The sequence below is a fragment of the Homalodisca vitripennis genome, chromosome X (genome assembly GCF_021130785.1).
Source record: "Homalodisca vitripennis isolate AUS2020 chromosome X, UT_GWSS_2.1, whole genome shotgun sequence".
In the NCBI taxonomy this organism is placed as follows: Eukaryota; Metazoa; Arthropoda; class Insecta; order Hemiptera; family Cicadellidae; genus Homalodisca; species Homalodisca vitripennis.
The window spans coordinates 22,172,025-22,191,001 of NC_060215.1; the positions used below are offsets into that span (position 1 = coordinate 22,172,025).

The 18,977-nt window shown below is 34.1% G+C and overlaps 1 protein-coding gene across 1 annotated transcript in view; it reads right to left on the reverse strand.

Moving 5' to 3' along the window:
• The window catches only part of LOC124368762 (E3 ubiquitin-protein ligase TM129), a 39,470-nt gene that overhangs the window by 10,198 nt on the left and 10,295 nt on the right, over positions 1-18,977 (reverse strand). Inside the window, exons 2-3 of the mRNA XM_046826112.1 lie at positions 10,866-11,103; positions 9,598-9,831 (exon numbers count right to left, since the gene is read on the reverse strand). Of these exons, the coding sequence (XP_046682068.1) occupies positions 9,598-9,831; positions 10,866-11,103 (472 nt within the window). The remainder of the gene's footprint in view (positions 1-9,597; positions 9,832-10,865; positions 11,104-18,977) is intronic.

The following is an 18,977-nucleotide window of genomic DNA, read 5'->3' on the forward strand; positions in this document are numbered from 1 at the left end:
CAATCATTTAAAATCAAATTAAATTGTTTTTTGACTTAAACAAGACATTTACTAACAATGAATATATAAAAACTCTTTAAAATATAATTGAACAACAATCAAGCAATGACCAACATAACTTCTAATAGATCAATATATTCCAATTTTCACGTTGAACACCATTACACGTGTTGTCCCAAAAGTCATAACCTGTACACCTTGAATTTTGCACATGAAAAACATCACCTGAGAACAGTTTCAATGGATTACACAATTACTCACTTCATATAAAAAATTAACGTTGTTTAAAACAATTTCATTTAAAAAAGATTAGAATTACTGCAGTTATTTGTAACCCTGTTTTTTAGTCTAATTTCCTCTTCTTCCTTTAACGCACTCCATTAAATGAGGTTATTTTCCAAACCTTAACCCTTTGAGTGCCGGAGCATCGCTATTTGCAATCCTGCATTATATGCAAGAAATTCCAGAATCGCTATTTGCGACTTCTGCGCAGGAACGCTTATATTTTATATAGTATTTATCTAAATTGGCTCAATTTAGATAAATACTAACATACGCATTCCTTTTTATGTAGGTTTTGTTGCATTCTGGTTAGATTCTGATTTTTACGGTGGTTGTAAAGTGAGCGTGTCAGTCAAGTTTAGAATCGACCACTACGTGGACGAGCCGTCACATGTTTTGTTTGCACTGGTGTTTATTCCACAAATGATTGTAAATATTGAAAGTTTTTAAGTGTAAATGGGTTCGTAGTGTTAGTATCTTCAAATTATTTCGTTTGTGTATGTTGTTCTAGTCTGTATGTAAGTAGAACAATAATTTGACCGTGAGTTACGGTGATCGTAGGCAGCTAGTACTTTACAAAATACATTTGTATAGTTTTTATGTTTTTTGTGATTGTTCAGTGATATTTATAAATAATGAGTCGTAAAAACATTGCCGACAATGAAGACTTAGTATTGCAGGCATTAGATTTAAGCATTAGCAGTGTAGACAATACACAGAGTGTTAGGTTAGGTTAGAAAACTTCTAGTTTTGCAGTGGTTCATATTTTCATATTTATTTTCCAAACTTTATTTATAAGTATAAAAAAAGTTTTTATATGTCTTGTTGTAAAGAATTAAATGGAGTATAAGATAGAATAACTAAAAGTGAAAAAATAAAGTATTTCAATAACACTAAGTTGTGTTAAAATAAAAAAACAAAATGATTTTGCTCATAAAGTTTTTGTTAATGTTTTTTTTTATTGGTATAAATACATTAAATAAGTGATCAATGTGTTATATTTATAAAGAAAATATATTTATCTTAAAAAAAAAAAAAAAAACAAAAACCCAGGACATTATACCAATAAATAATTTTGTTATTAATATTTAACCAGACCCTTGCAGAATCAGGCATTTTCGCTCGCCATTTTATGCATACCATATAGCAAAGCGCTGCAGCACTCAAAGGGTTAAACATTAATGATCAAGTTCTATTCTTCAGTTGTAACAAGTTTAATAATGCTGTTGATTGTTTGGTAAGTGTTTGTTGGGTTATTTTTATCATCTTTAATTAAAGTTTATTATATAATGAACAATTAATTGATATATTATACATTTAAATATATATAATTACTGTTATAAATATACATTATTGTTTTAACTAGTTTTGCAACAAAATTTATTAACCATGAAATTTCTTTAACTTGACCCTTTATTTTTAGTTTCTTAATTACTATTATTCAAACTGTGCATACAGCTGTGTATTGTGGATAAGAGATAAATTTAGTAGTTTAGTTCATAAATTATTTAATATTTAATTTTTACTACAATTCTGTTACTTGTTTTGTTTGATTAGAATAAGAATAAGAATTTTATTTTGCCATTTTATTTTGATTCCATAGCTAATTTGAATTTACTTTAAGATTTTATTTGTACATATTTATGTGTAATGTTCTCTTAGAGCCATTTCTTATTTCTTCTATTAACTTTGTTTCTTCAGTTTGATATATTTAAATCTGCGAATTAAATTTGTTTTAGAAAATTAATTATTGCAATGGTGAGAAATTTTTATTGGAATTTATATAGCTACTGAGACTAGGAAGTTTCACATTGAAAACTATAATACTCGTTATAAGTTGATAAAACCGATAGGCTACATTGCTTTCAAAATTTAATTCTAATTTTTGTTTCATTAAATCAGAAATCAGAATTATACTTATTTTACCTACTTATAAAAAGTTTATAATGTGATTACATTTTGAAAATGATTAACCTTCAATCATATATATTTTAGCACACGAGTTTTATGAATAAAATCATATTTTCTCTTTATCTAACCACAATAAAAACAAACAAAAATCATAAGCACAAATACATACATTATATATATATATATATATATATATATATATATATATAATATATATATATATATAGAGGGAGAGCCAATAGGTTCTTCCTTTTCCTTCAAAATGATGGTTTTGTAGGAATAAATCTACATGAAAAGCACCTTAGCAATTATAAAAAATTATTGTCATTACCTTTCCAGGACACAAGCGTGTCTTTGCCTTCATCAGGGACTTCTTGATGCACTTTCTTCACTTCATACTCACATTCTTTTCAATTCAAAAACGTCTTACCTTCTTGTTGGAATCAACTGAAGAGCCACTACGAAACCTCCGATTGATGTCGCTTGCAATCCTCTGATAACAGATGTGGAACCCACCTAGACACTTTGTGATATCTCAAGTCTCTGTCACAATCTGTTGGACATTCCCGTAACTAATATTGAGTTCCTCAGTGATTTCAAAGAGTTAAGTACCCATTTTCGGTATTTTTGGTATTGGGAATATAGCAAAGATGTTCTTGTATTAGTGTCACTCTGAAAGTATTGAGATATACAAACAGTTTTTGTGCTCGAATTACAAAAGGTATATTTGTTCAAAGTAATCCTCCCTAGTATCAATACACTTTTGAAATTGGATTTCCACTTGTTAAAAAGCACCCAGTCACTCAATTTTTTAAATGGAGTCAAAATATTAATGAATCTCATCACAGATTTTGGCTTATCAAGAAAAGCGATGACCAACTAAATGTTTCTTCACATTGAAGAATTGCCAGAAGTCGCACATAGTGAGATCAAGTGAATAAGATGTATGCTCCATTTATCATTTTTGGTCAAAACACCAGAGTTTTTACAGTAATATGAGAAGAGCCATTGCTGTGGTACAAAACTAAACCCTGCATGTTTAAGTTCTGAAAAACTTCTGGCAAGCTTTTTCAGTATACGACCTAGCTGTGATAGTCCTTTGTCCCTCAAGTTTAAAAGCCTTCACCACTCCTGTACTGAGAAGAAAGATATGATTATTGCAGTATGCACTGTCTGCCGGTATCTCAACATTTTCAGAGTGACCCTCGTATTATTTGTTGACTTCAAGAAAGCATATGCTAGTACAGATAGACAGAAAATCTGTAAATTTATGAAGAAATATGAGATACCAGGAAAGCTAATTAACTTGGCAAGAATGTGTGTTTACTACTCCAAAGGAAAGGTTAAAGTAGAAAAGGAATATACAGACATTTGGAAACAGCACTGGAGAAAGGCAAGGAGATAAGCTTTCTCTCCAGTACAATTTTGCTATAAAAAGCTTTTAAGACAAACAAAGAGTGAGCCAGGAGGTCTAAACATTGGAGGGAAAATAAAGATGCTGGCATTTGCCGATGACCTAATTTTTGGCATAAAAAAAGGAAAATCTTATGAAACTAACAGAAAGATTTTTATTAGTAGCAGCAAAGGCCGAATTATTCGTGAATGAAGAAAAAAACTATAAATAAAGATAAAGAGAAGACCTCGAGTGAAACAAACAACACTTCTTCAAAATGTGGATGGGTTTTAATACCTTGGGACAACCTTGAAGAGTAACAACAAAGAAGATACTGAAATACAGCTCAAAGTATCACTCCAGAGAAAACGGGAGCTACTGGAGTCTTATAAAAGTCAGATAAATTTAATCAAATTCACTCCTTCATTCAGCTTTTATGCCACCATAATGAACAAGATAAAACACATACAAACTGATTTAAAATAAGATCTTTAAAGTAAGCTGTTAACCTCTAGAACAAAAATAAGATTGTATAAAGTAATGATCCAACCTGTTCTACTGCATGGATCAGAATTGCTGGCTCTTACATGGAAATTTCAGAGAAATTCTATTGTTTTAGAAAACATTTTATTAAGATGAATATATGGCCCTATTTAAGAGGAAGGGGAATGTCCAATTAAGAAAAATAGGGAACGAAGAGTCTTGTACCAGGAACCGGCTGTGGTTGCCCTTATAAGAAGTTAACAATTACGATGGATCTGCCATCTTAATATAAGGGGGAAAAAATTCATCACTCGAAAAAGTGTGGGAAGGAAGATCAGAGGGAACAAGACTAAGAGGAAAATCAGGATTTATTCCAAAGGACTGAAGGACCGCACTTGAGTTGTTCATGTGGAAAAAAGACAGGGATACGACTCAACCCAACTCGTACAAACCCATAAGCCTAACCTCCTTCATGGTGAAAACTATGGAAAAAATAATCAATAGGCACATTAGGGATAAAATCTTACTAGTACACACACTTAGTCTATCTCAACATGCGTATGTAGGAAGTAAATCGACTACCACCGCTCTCTACAGTTTAGTGGAAGCGGTGGAGAACACCTTCAATGAAAAGAAAGCCCAAGTCAGCGTCTTTATGGACATTGAAGGAGCTTTCGACAGAGTAGCATACCAATCCATGGAGGCAGCTATGGAACAGTTTGGAGTTCTCTCGGAAAACAATCAAAAGAAGTAGAATATCTGGGCATAGTCCTGGGATGAGAGGCTGACTTGGAACCCACATATTGAGAACACAATATCTAAAGCGACAATGGCCCTTGGGGTCTGCAAGAGACTCTTTGGATTTAAATGGGGTTTGAAACCCAAAATAATTTATTGGATATATGATACCATTGTAAAACCAATGGTCACATATGCTGCATTAGTGTGGTGGCCGAAAGTAGAACAAAAATCAGGTGAACAAGAGGCTACAGAGTCTTCAAATGCTAGCTTGCGTAAGCATCACAGGAGCAATGAGCTCCTGCCCAACTCTGGCACTCCAAGCGGTCCTGGGATACACTCCTCTGGGGCAGGAGGTGATGAAGACAGCCACTCTAAGCGTAATGAAGCTTCTAGGTACAAAGGTAATAATAACTACCACCTTGTCAGGTCACAAAATAACCCAGGAATTTTCTGAGGCTGAAATGCTAACCTGTATGTCAGAAGCAATGGTTAAGAAATACTGCTTTGAAAACCATATGTAGTCCCTATTGAAGAAAGGGATTAAAAAGGAGGCTTACCCTACAAAAGGAGTCCAGAAGTTTTACACAGATGGTTCAGGCCTTGACTTTAGGGCAGAATTCAGAATATACGGACCAGGAGTTAACCTAGCAGTGCCCCTGGGAAAACATGCCACGGTCTTCCAAGCAGAAGTCATGGCCATAGAATGATGCGCCAGAAGACTCATAAAAATGAGGCCAAAAACAGCAAAATACTTTCTGACTGGCAGGCTGCACTGAAGGCACTTGATACCTGTTCGTTTGATTCGAAAGCAGTTTGGGAATGCATGAATGCTCTGGTAGAACTAGCTAAGGAAAATAGAGTAACACTCGTTTGGGGGTACCGGCCATTTCCATTCATGGAAATGGAAAAGCAGATACCCTCACCAAAAAGGGAGCTGAGTCCTTTATGGTGGGGCCAGAGCCGGGTTGCAGGATAGCTTTCTCCTATAGCAAACCTCTTGTAAAAGATTGGGAAAAGAGGACAAGAAACTTTAGTTGGAGTAGGGCCTCAGGATTAAGACAATCAAAAATGTTTATCTCTCCTTATGCTAAACAGTTGGCATCTTTCCCAGATCAGAGTAAGGAGGATATAGAAACGATAATAGGGATGCTGACAGGACATGCCCCCTTAGAAAACACCTCATGAAGGTGGGCCTAAGCCAGACTGATGAATGCAGACTCAGCAGAGCATATCTAGCTAAACTATCCTGCCATATCTAAAATTCGGAAAAGATTCCTAAGATCAAATCTCCTTAGCCCTAAGGACATCAGAGAACAGGAGCTTCTAATCTGACCGGCTTCTGTAAGTCTCAGATTCTGAGGATACAAATATAAGTTAGGGAGGCAAAAAGTCCTTTTAGGACTAAGTGGGGGGACAATCATTTCTTTCCCTCAGGTAAAAAAGAGGAAGATCAAGAATGATATGGGGAGATCAGACGAGAGCAAACCCAAGGAAGATAGGAAAAGATCTGCAGATAAACTAAGACAGAAGAGCATGAAGGCACATTGATCGTGTGGCCAAATCCCAATTGGGTTTGAGTGGCCACAGGAGTAAGAATAAGCCAATTTTGATCTTGGTTAACTTCGTCCTTGGGCAACGATTGTAGCTCTTGTTTTCCACATTTACAAACCCTTCTGAAAATTCTTTGTGTCAAGCAAACACACGGGTTCTTGACAGGGTATGTCCCTGACCTGTGCCCATAATTACTGTAAAATTTAGGTTGTACTCACCCCAATAACTTCATCATAATCCGCTACTCCAGAGAGAAATGCATTTTCTCATGATTTGTTTTGATAATAAATGGATCTGAGAGAGTTATGGTTTGTTCCTCCCTCTCTATAATAATAGTACAGACTACCTCTGCATCAACCAATTGTAGGTGAATGACACATTCTGAATATTTTTAATAATCAATCCGGTTAATATTTGACATCTCATATGTTTAAAATATTGCTACTAGAGTAAAAGATTTGTCAAAAAAAGATGATAAACCAGTGCAAGTCAATCTGTGCTGTGTTTATCACAATAGCACTGAGCTGTCCAATTTGATTCAAGACTAGTGTACGGGAGAGGGTTAGGGTTAATCCAGCCTTCGACGTCTTCCAATAAGAAATTAGTAATCCTCAGCAGGTATACAAGGTTAGGCAGACCACCCGTCGTCCGCAATGTTTAGTGCCTGTTTTGTTGCATTTAGTAAGCCATTGTGTTCTACCTTTTCCTTAGACTATTCAAAAAAGTCTACCAATTGTTTTTAAAAACACTTTCTGTATAATGAGAGGTACCATAAACTAAAAATGTGAATCCCTATGAAATTTAACCTTTATTTCGATCTATCTATTAAGAGACCTGTGATGGATTTGTTTCATAACAAACCACATAGCAAATCCTGCTATGTTTTGACCTGTTTTTCATTAATCTAAACATGTGTTTGTATGTTCAGTTACTTTCTACCAGTATGGACAAGTTTATCTTCAACAACTACTGAACCTTTTTGAACAAGTTTGGGAGAAATTATGAGAGATGAGAATGATGTATTATCAGATTTTATTTCTTTTACACACTTTTGTGCTGTCTCTATGAAAACATGTATTGTTGTCTGTAAAATATGCCATTCACCAATGAAGAAACTTTCTTGATGTTGATGGTGTTAGGTGACGTTAGAGAACTAAACAGCTGCTGCTGCTCTGTACTCTCAACGTTACCCAGACCGTGAACATCATACAAGAAAGTTTTTCCAGAAACTTGCTAGTCATGTCCATGAAACTGGAAATATACAACCAGATTACAACAAAAGAAAACAATTCACTAAGTCTGTAAGAGATGATAAGACACCAGACATTTTGGCTGCAGTTCAGCTAAATCCACGTGACTCATCCAGAAGCCAGAAGAGTGGCTACCGATGCACGAATTAGCTAACGATCAGTAATTAGGATCCTTAAGGACAACAAAATACATCCATACTGGATTTTACTACATCACAAACTGTATAGAGATGACTATCTTCAAAGAATGAACTTTTTTTGTGGGCCAGTGATAAAATGTATGAAGATGAATATTTTTCAGAAGGTTTTATGGTGCGATAAAGCAATTTCTGTAGCAACAGAGAGATGAATCATCACAACATGAGGTTCTGGGCTTTTGAGAATCCCCACTGGATGCGAGAGGTAGATAACCAAAGGTACTGGACCCTCAATACTTGGTGCGATATTATTGTTAACCAAATTGTTGACCCTTTTTTATCAAATGACACTTGGACAGAAATATGAACAACTTCCTCATCAATTACTTGCCTAATTTATTGTTGAGTATTCCTGAACAAACTATCCAAGAATCATGGTTTATACATGACGGGGCATCAGCCTACAATTCTGAAGCAATGCGACATAGTATAGATGAGGAATATCCTCAAAAATGGATTGGAAGAGGTGGACCAGTCAACTACACATCCAGTTCCTCGTATTTAATGTGCATGGACTACTTGTGGGCAAGGTTAAAAGATTTGGTTTATGCATCAAGGCCCACTACTCAAAAGGACATGAAGCAATGAATCAGAGATGCTGTTAAATCAAAGCACGGAGAAGAGGTCTTAAGGGCAGTAGTAAACTTAAGTTCCAGGGTGGAAACTCTGTCTGGAAAACAACAGATTACATTTCTAATATCTGTAAATAAGGTTAGTTGAATAACTTAATTATTGGGCCAAAATAGATAGAATCTATGTAGTAATAATAATTAGTTAAATTACAGCATCTAACAGAGGAAAATTGTACAAAAGGTGAAAAATGATTCACTAAAAATCTCTGCAAATACAGTAGTTCAAAAGACTGTAATGTAACAAAATGTCATGGTATCTTTGGCATCAATTTCCAACCATTACTTTAAATACAAAAATATTTTAGTTTTTAAGAGAGCTATTGATAGTTGTAAAGAAAGTCATACCTTAGTATTTGGATTTTTTAAGTTTTAGAGTTGGAAAAATCCTAAATTTGAAATATAAAAAAAATTGGAAATGTACTGAAAAGTGACAGCTCTAACACATTTTTAGAAAGAGTGCTTATTTGGTAACTTTGGATAAAAATTTAACGAGGTAACAAAAAAAAAAAAAAAACTGAAAACTGTACAACTTTGACATTTCCGACCACCCTGTATGCCAGAATAGAAATGAAACCAATTAAAACTTTTTTCCAAATGATAAGTAAACTGAATGCATTTCTACCTTTAAAATGAGGTACGACTCGACCTACTTTTACATTTGAAAACGACCCCTAACCCCCTCCCAAAGCGCCACTTTGGAGTATTTTTAGTGGCAAACATTATTTTCTCAAATTCTTTGGGGTCGAAATATGGGGGTTTCATTAAAATAAAGAAGGCAGATTTCTTGGATGGTCTGCCTCACCATGTATATGATACTGCAGACAGGGTTGTTAAGATTGTGATGGGTTTATTGTGTTCCAGATAATCAACAGAAATTATTTCCACAATTATCTTCTGCAATACCAGGGCATCTGAAAAGTTCAGGAGTGACAACAGAGATCCTGTTTTTACGAGAGTAGACAACAGAAAAGGCCAAATCAGTGACGGCTGTTCTGAGTTTGTAAAGCACATTCACACGGTTGATCACTGTCCTGAAGAGTTTTGGATCGCTTGTGATTGTCAATAATATCCATAATAAACCTGTCATTATTTCAATACAGATTTCAACAACTCATGATAGAAACAATTTTGTACACAGTGACTACACAAGAAGTTACCTTATATAGAAGGTGTAATTTTCTCTGTGAGGAGTACAGTTAACTTTGATATTGAGGAACTGAGCAATGCCCGTGCCTGTGGCTGCCATTGCATGAGTGTCTGTTGTGACGACAGTCAGTATAGCATCTTGCTGTTGTGCCAAGTCCAAACTGTAAGGACTCACTTTCACGATCCACTTTTCCGTCACCACTACATCCACTAGAGAGCTGCATCTGAATACCTCCTTCCGTGGGCTGTTACAAAAATGATCAAATAAAACAAGTTTAGATGACGATCATTGTACATTTTTATTTTTACAAGAATAATCTTAATGTGACCAATGGTGAGTATACTTAGAACTATATCAGTGGAAAGGTCACACTATTGACATTTGTCTACAATATTGACATTAATGAATAATACAGTTGAAAATCCCATTAAATGTGAAATCCACTCAGTAATACAGTTACTTCTAATTAAACCTCTGAATTTGAAGATTTTACTGGCTTGTTGTGATCTGCAATTGCAGAATTTTGTGCTAGAAATCAAAGATATAAGAATTCTTAAATAGGTCTGGTGAATATTTACAAAAATAGGATGTAAAGTTCTAAGTTAAAATTAATCTATTATTTGTATCCATTTTAGTGTTTTTAAAAGCCTAACGGAGGTTACATTTCAAAGAGCCCTGTAATGTCATGTTGACTGTAATTTAATTTATTTTAATGTCATTTAATTTACAGAACTAAAAATTAACTTAACTATAGACTAATTCAAGTAATGACATTAACAGTTTATAAATTACACAAGGAATTAAGGCCTCTTTTCCACAGTGTGGGGATATTTGAAAATGCACCGTAGTAACTCATCGTATTTAGTATGCAATTGGTACTCAGACGGTTATCCATGGCTTGATGAAAATATGTCTTCAGACAGTCATTCTATCAACATCGCAGTGCTCTGTTAATTCATCTGTCAATTACTGCCATCTTGTGTTAGAAATCTTTCTAGCTTGTTCTAAATAGAATGTAGACCTACTTACTTTCTGATATCTCAGTTTGGCATAAAGATAATGTGACAGTCTGTCCGAAACAACCAAAGAAAGAAATAGTCTGGACATTCTCACTACTTTTAGGCTGATGTTACTGTATGGTTTTATTATACCTTTTCATTTTATATCAATCAAATGTTATTTTATCTTATTATGTACTTTTAAAATATAGTTTTAATTGTTAAACTCTACTAAATGCTTGCAGAAAATTGTTCAGCAAACTTAATAAGACAAACAAACCTGCGTATGTCAATATTGAGGTGCCAACCCAAATTCAAATAATGGCTCTCATTTTCACCAAGCGCCATCAAATTTTGTGAAATTGGATGAGTCTTCCAATTGTGGCTCCACCAGTAGTAAATTATAATACATGCTGATGTTTGCATAACAATGCCCAATATGCCTATGATATTGAAAATAGTCAAACCATCATCCACAAGAGGGTAGTTGGCTATCCATGATACTCCAAGTCTGTAAACTGCAATAGATCAATTAAATTGTTTCAAATGAAATTAATATAAATACCACATTATGTACCTAAGACACAATTTACTTATAAATTAAACTAAAATTATTAACAGAAATGAAAATTTTAATTTATTAACAAAAATTGGTGTATTGTGATTAACTTGACTTTTTCTATTAGTACAGTCCTATACAACTATTCCAAAATATAATAATATTTAGTGTGTTCCAGATTTTATATACACTGAAGGGATCTTGGGAACTACAAAATATACAGCAAAGATTAAAAGGACAAAGTTGTGTGTATTCAATGTGGTCAAGTTGATTATTGGTTCACTCGCTGCACTCAAAAAACTGTCTTTGGTCCAAATTTTCAAACTGTCAAGGCTCTCTTATTAGTACTTGCATAAACACGTTTTTCACACAACATGCATATGAAATTTTGTCTAGTGTTTAAATATAATGAAAAATTTGTCAAGACCACCAAGCAGGAGGTATAGGGATCGAGTAGATTGTTTTTAATGAAATGACCGATATTTTACTTAGTCAAAAGAAAATAGATATTTTACTGATTTGAAAAAATACTACATATGTTATACTTTCCTTGTCGTTTTCATCAAATAATTAATATAAATCCGTTTTTGTATGGTCGAGTGAAGAGAATTTTAATTCTTCTACTTGGATAGTTGATATACCCGAATAATATTTCACTACACAGTGTTGTAATCAGCTATTTAGTGAAATCAGACAAGGTCAGCGTAAAAATGAAATTTTAAACACATATTAGAACACACCTTATTTAACTCTAAATAAAAATGTCTGCTGCCCTACATGTGCACAAGACTTGTCACCATTAGATATTTTTATTTGGGAATAAATTACCAACAAAGTCTATACATGCAGCGTAACATGCAGTGTTGAAATTGTTGTAAGATGTGCATGATACAAATGCATTATTGAACACATTTTTAAAATTAAAAGCTACTTCAAAAACTCAGTCCTTACGATTACATTCCTATTACATGAAACAATTTAGTTATTTATTAGTTATATTCTGTTTTAGTTATAAAAAACGTAGTTGTGTTAAAATGGAATTAGGTTGTTTTATTATTTTTACATGATATATTTAGTCCTTCATCATTGAAACCCGAAGTTTCTGCCTCCACGGTAAAGTTTATTTATTGTTTTCCTTTGTAATTCAGCCCGGTTTGCCATTGCACAACTTCTTTGGGCATCTCGGTGTTGCTTTTCCTGATTAGTTACATTTGGTAACATAGTCATTTGACAAAACAGACATTGTTCTTTCCTTTTGTGGATCTAGTGGTTGATGCTTTTCTGCATAGGGTTGCAGTATAGTAATCGGCCACCAACACAATTGAATCAGGACACCAAATTATCGAATAGATATACACAAATTACCGCATACAAAAACATTCTAATTGTAGTTGTTTACATTTAATGGCTGCAGTATAAAGGGTGATTGAAAATTAAGTTGCACCACACCCTAAACATTTTTTGTTATTTTAGATATGTGAAATCTGTTTGTGGAACACTTAGCTACAAAGAACTACACTAATAATGATAGTTTTCAAATTTTTGACCCTCAGGGGAAAGAAGGGTGGAGGTCAAATAACAATTGTCAAATAGCACTTACAGTCTTGTTTAAACATATAATTTTAAAGGTTTTGGCTATTCAATAAAAAATACACTTCAAGAATTGATATTGAACCACTTTACATGAAATGGCAGCCCCAAATGTATTTTGTTGGAAAGTAAGTTGCACATCTCCCTTAACTGGTTTATTATTTTATATATGTGAAATCTGTTTGTGCACTCTTACTAACTACAAAGGATTACAATCCAACCTATGGCCCGAGAAAAAAATTTTTCCGGCCTCCAGAAAGCTAGCATACTGAAAAAATATTTTTATTTGATATTATATTTCCTTTTAAGCATTTTTACCATTAGCTCGTTCTTATTCGTACCAGTATTCATCTCTCACTTGCCACTTCTTATCTCAATAACTGTAAAACTAAATATATACAAGTAGCGATCAACCACTGAGCGATAGATAGTAAGTGGTTAGCAAGGACTGTGTGTGTACGGGTAGAAAGCTCGGCGCTGTTATACTCTACCCCGATTGTACCTGAGGCAGCAGAACGAAAATAACCTTGTCTTATCAGTTGTTTTCCAGCATTAGTTACAATCACAACTAGTGCGAATGTTATATTTCACGAAGAGCATAGTAATTGTGGAAAGTGCCTTTAATATTTCTGTTTTATTGCTCATAACAATGGCTTCTTGTAAAAAGAAGGAAAGTTGACTTTGAGTGCCGCGCGTTTAATACACAGTAGACTCATGACTTGTGAACAAAACACAAGAGCAAGTATTCCAATTTAACAGACAAACTATGAGAGGACTAAATTGCTTCTTTGAAAAATTGGCTTTCAAATCAAAGACAAATTTTTACCAAGTAATCTCAACAAAACAAGGCTGCTGTAAAAGCCAGTTTCAAAGTCAGCCCTATTCTGACTAAAGCTTGTAAACCTTTTACCGACGGCGAATTGGTGAAAGATTGCATCTTGGTGAGTGTGAAGGAAATCTGCCCTGATATAATGCTTTCACTGTTCAATGCTATTAGTTTGTCGGTGAACACAGTAGTGCACTGTATGAAAGATCTTGGAAATAATGTTGTTGATCGGCTGAAAGACGCATGCAAGGACTTTGAATGGTTCTCAATCGCTCTTGATGAATCAACTGATGTCACTGACTCGACATAAGTTCTTTTATTTGTTTGTGGAGTGAACAGTTATTTTAAGAAGAGTTGGCTGATGGTCACTCTATGGAGAGTAGTGTAACTGGAGACAAAATTTTTGCAAAAATAAGTATAACCATTTCTAATCTTGGGCTCGACTTCAAACGCATTTGAGCTGTTACCACCGATGTTGGGAAAAAATATGTCTGGTACAAAAACTGGAGTAGTTGGAAACATTTGCAATTCTGTTAAAACAACTGGCAGTGTTCAACCCGTGATTTATCACTGCATTATCCATCAAAAAGCGTTGTGTGGTAAACACCTAGATATAGCTGACGTAATGAATGTAGTTGTAAAAGCAGTTAACTTCATTAGATCAAGTTCCCTCAAACACCACCAGTTCAAACATTTTCTTACTGAAATTGACAATGCTTACCCAGATGTTCCCTACCATTGTGAAGTTCACTGGTTGAGCAGAGGCAAAGTATTTCACCAGTTCTTCGAACTTCGTGAAGTGACTGACATTTTTATGAGTGAACAGCGTCATCCTGTACCTGAACTTTCTGACAGTGTGTTTGTATGGAAATTGGCTTTTTTTGTTGACCTCACGGCAAATATTAACTTTCTGAACATGAAACTGCAGGGTGAAAACTTCAGTTTGTGACTTATACTGGCATGTCAAAACTTTTAGAAAAAGACTCATACTTTTTGAGAAGTATTTAGGAGGTATGAACTTTTACCATTTTAAATCTTGTCAGAACTTAAGTGCAATAAGCACTGCTACCTTACTGAGGGTTTACGTTTTAGGAATCATATCTAAACTATGACAAGAGTTTGAAACCCACTTTGCAGACATGCAGCAGAAGACATTCAGATGTTTCAAAACCCTTTTAAGTTTTAGCCAATGGCGCAGTGTAGTGGGTACGGCGGTTATCGCAAGATAACCAGATCAAGCAACACCGAGCGTGGCTACTGCTTGGACAGGTGACCGCTGAGCGATCCTGTCCTTGCAAGCGGCCCGCCTGCCCGGTCATTGGTGGTGGTTCGGAAGTCACCTTTAAGCCGTTTGGTCCCCAGGTTAAGTGTTAGAGAGGGCTTCTTAGCCCTAACTTCGCCTGGTAAAATAAGACATTCTTTACTTTACTTTACTTTTTACTTTAAGTGTGACATTGACAAAGTTCCTGTAGAAAAACAACTTGTAGTCATCGAGCTAACAACCAATGACTCACTTAAGGACCGATTTCCAGGAATCCTACAAAGAAGGTAACCTACTTAAATTCTATAGTTCTCTCCCAGAAACGGACTTTAAATACATAAAAAAACAAGCTCGAGCTATATTTTCACTTTTTAAGGCTACCTACAAGTGTGAGCAGACTTTTTCAAGACTTTCTCCCCTAAAATATTGCTGGCCCGCCTTTCCTCAAAATATTTACAATGTGGCCCATCAATAAAAAAAGGTTGGAGACCCCTGGGTTACACAATTGTTGATAGTTTTCAAATTTTTGATCCTCAGGGGGAAAAGGGGTGGGGGTTAACACAAAATGTTCAAATAGCACTTAATAGTCTTGTAACATATTATTTTAAAGGTCTTGGTTAGTCAATAAAAAGTACAACTAAAGAATTGAAATCGGACCACTCTAAAAGAAATGGCAGCACCAAACGTAACTGACCATTATTGTGATTCATAACGTACAGACTAATACCTAATTTAACAAATAATGAAAAATCAATTAAGACAAAACTTATTTGGGCAATGGCAGACAAGTATTGTGGTATTAGGGAGGAAGTAATTGTGAAAACTAATACCCTTTGGTTTATCTGATTCTTAACTTATGCAATGCTTTTATCCAATCAGTTTCCAAAATTTCTAACAGTTTGCTTGAAAGGTCTGACTTATTCAATTACCAAATACTAAGTTCCTACTAAGTTTAGTTGTAGTTTTTAATTCAGAGTATGACGTAGGTACGTTATTATTACGATAACACCCTGAATTTAATGCTTTAATGTGCAATTCAGTAACCCCTGTGCTAGAATGAATCAAGATAGATATATATAGAGTTGAGCATTGTTGGTCAGCATATTTTTGTGCATTGTTCAATTGCAATTTTTTGTAATGTTGTATTGTGTTTCGAAGTTTTATTGAATAAATAGACAATAGACAAATATTTATTGTATAATACGTTTTCTGTTATCACAATGTAATAAAAAACTGGTACATAGTAAATGATTAAAACTACATAACTATGCTTATTCTAAAACCTTACTTTGGATACATATTTTATGAATATAAAAACGTCATAAAACGTAAAAAAATATTAATTAAATCCAAGGCTAATTAAATTAAAAAGATATATTTTTATTATTCGTTTTCATCATAAACTGTCTTTAAAGAACTCATTTACACTATAATATGTTTTTTGACAAAGTGCTTTTTAAATTTTTTTTGTAAATGTAGATAAGGGAAGTTTTTTATATGACTGTAGAATATTACGAGGCGTATTAGAAAAATAAGGTTCCCTATGCCGCCGAGACAGAATGCGATATGTTGGGAGAAATCTGGCAACACTGTCTTACTCATCAGCTGTCCCTCTCTCTATCCATACCACTCGCGCCTCACTACGTCCAACAGTGCTGGCCTAGCTGCCTTCGAAGATGGAGTTCCCTATCGGTGTTACCGCCAGATGCGAAATTCGTGCTGTGATACATTTTTTAAATGCAAAACAGATTTCACCTATTGAAATTCATCGTCAGTTAATCGAAGTTTATGGGGAAAACTGCATATCTGTTCAACACGATTGGAAATGGTGTAGAGAATTCAGTGTAGGCCACATGGAAATTCACAATGAAAACCGAAGTGGACGGCCTTCAGTTTCAGATGGAGTTGTTGGAAAAGTTGAGACAATATTGCTTCAAGATCGGCCATCCCCCCTACAGCCCAGACCTAGCCCCAAGTGATTATCACTTACGTATTTCCAAAATTAAAGGAACACTTGGGTGGCCAACGCTTCAGTACCGATGATGAAGTCAAGGAAGAGGTTACTCGATTCCTCAAAGGATTGGCGGCAGAATTCTACAACATGGAGATAGAAAAGTTGGAGCATCGTCTATAAAAGTGTTTGGATAGAAACGGTGATTATATGGAAAAATAGCTTAACCTTTAAGTTTTAAATTTATGTATAACACTAAGTAGAAATATAGAGCTGTCTATTTTAAAAAATCATGGGACCCTTATTTTTCTAATACCTCTCGTATTATACAATTTCAAACCTGGATAATGAGGATTAGTTTTAAATTTTGTAGTTTATGTGCCAGATATTGAAACAAATTACAATTTCTTGTGATATCTACGATTAAATTTATATTTTTCAAATTAATCAGGATTTTTATGTACAAATTTAAGCATTTCAAAAAAATATATTATATATACATGGAAAAGTAAGGATGTAAAATGTTTTAATAACGGTTTACATGTTGTTCTTAAGTTGCAATGACCTATCGTTCTAATATAATTGATTTTTGACTAATAAAGAGTTTTTGCACATCTGAGCAATTACTCCACAGAGTAATTCCATAACTCCACATCGAGTATACATGGGCATAATACACAGCTATACCAACTTCCAAAGATGTTATTTTAACTAGTATACTCAAAGTATACCTGGTTGAATTAAGTTTCTTATTTAATATATTGATATGGTCAGAAAAATTTAATTTAGTGTCAAAATGTATCCCTAAAAATTTTACTATGTGTGTATTATTACTAAACCCTCTACAAAAATGATCATTTCTTAACTTAAAGCATAATGTATTAGTCTTGTCTCGATTTAACAACAGACCATGAGTAAAGAAAATTTTGTCAATGACATCTTTGGTGTCAAGTTTTAAGTCACTTGACATTTTTCGTCTAATTCATCATTTTTTGTCTTAGAGTTATCGTCTATGTTCTTTGAACCTGTTTCAATGTATGAGCTGGAAAAGATTGTAAATTCATTGAAAAATAATAAATCTCCAGGAATTGATGGTTTAAGTACTAACCTAATTAAAAACGTATTTTCAAAAACTTCAAACGTTCTCTTATTTTTAATAAATTTAAGTTTAACAAGTGCATTTTTCCAAATCAATTGAAGGAAGCAGTTGTGGTGCCATTACATAAAAAAGGCCCTAGTGCCAAGTGCAGCAACCATAGGCCTGTGTTCCTTCTCTCGACCTTCTCCAAAATATTTGAAAAGGTAGTTAAGCAGAGACTGGTTATATATCTTTCAAAAACTAAGTTTTTAAGTAAAAATAAATTTGTGTTCAAAAATGGGTGTAGTACGGAATTTGCTTTATTACATTTTATGAGCAAGGTAGAGCATGGGATGAATGATAATAAAAAAGTAAGTGGGATATTTTTGGATATAAAGAAAACATTCGATACGGTAAATCATGAAATATTATTAAATAAAATGTATAATTGTGGAATTAGAGGTGTCGTGTATGACTGGTTTTGCAGCTATTTAAAATCGAGAAAACAGAGGGTTAGAATAAATGGACTTTTGAGTGATTTTGGGGAAATTGAGCACGGAGTCCCACAGGTATCGGTTTTGGGCCCGATTTGTTTTTGATTTATATAAATGATCTTTGCAATGCTAAGTTCAAAGAATATGTTACATCATTTGCTGACGACACTGCCTTGTGTTATATTGAAAATAGTCGTGTTGATGTAGAGCAGCATATCAATTTTGATCTGATATTGTTGAGGTGATGGTTCCAAGTTAATAAAATGGTGCTCAGTCCAGAGAAAACAAATGATATACATTTTAGCCTAAGGGGAGAAAAAACAAATCTAAATCCGTTAGTGTACAGATGCTTAAACTGCTTAGAGGTTCCAACGTTTTGTGATGATTTTTGTTTCAAAATTAGAGGGGTGGATACTATTAAGTATCTGGGAATTGTATTAGATAGGGAACTAAATTAGAAACCACATATAGTAATTTTGAAGGGAAAATTGATGAATCAACTTCGTATTTATAATTTTCTTAGACAATTATGCCCATCAGACGTACTTCGCACGGTTTACTTTTCTTTAATTCATAGTAGGCTTGATTATGCTCTCTCCTGCTGGGGCGGAACTTATATCACAAATTTAGGAA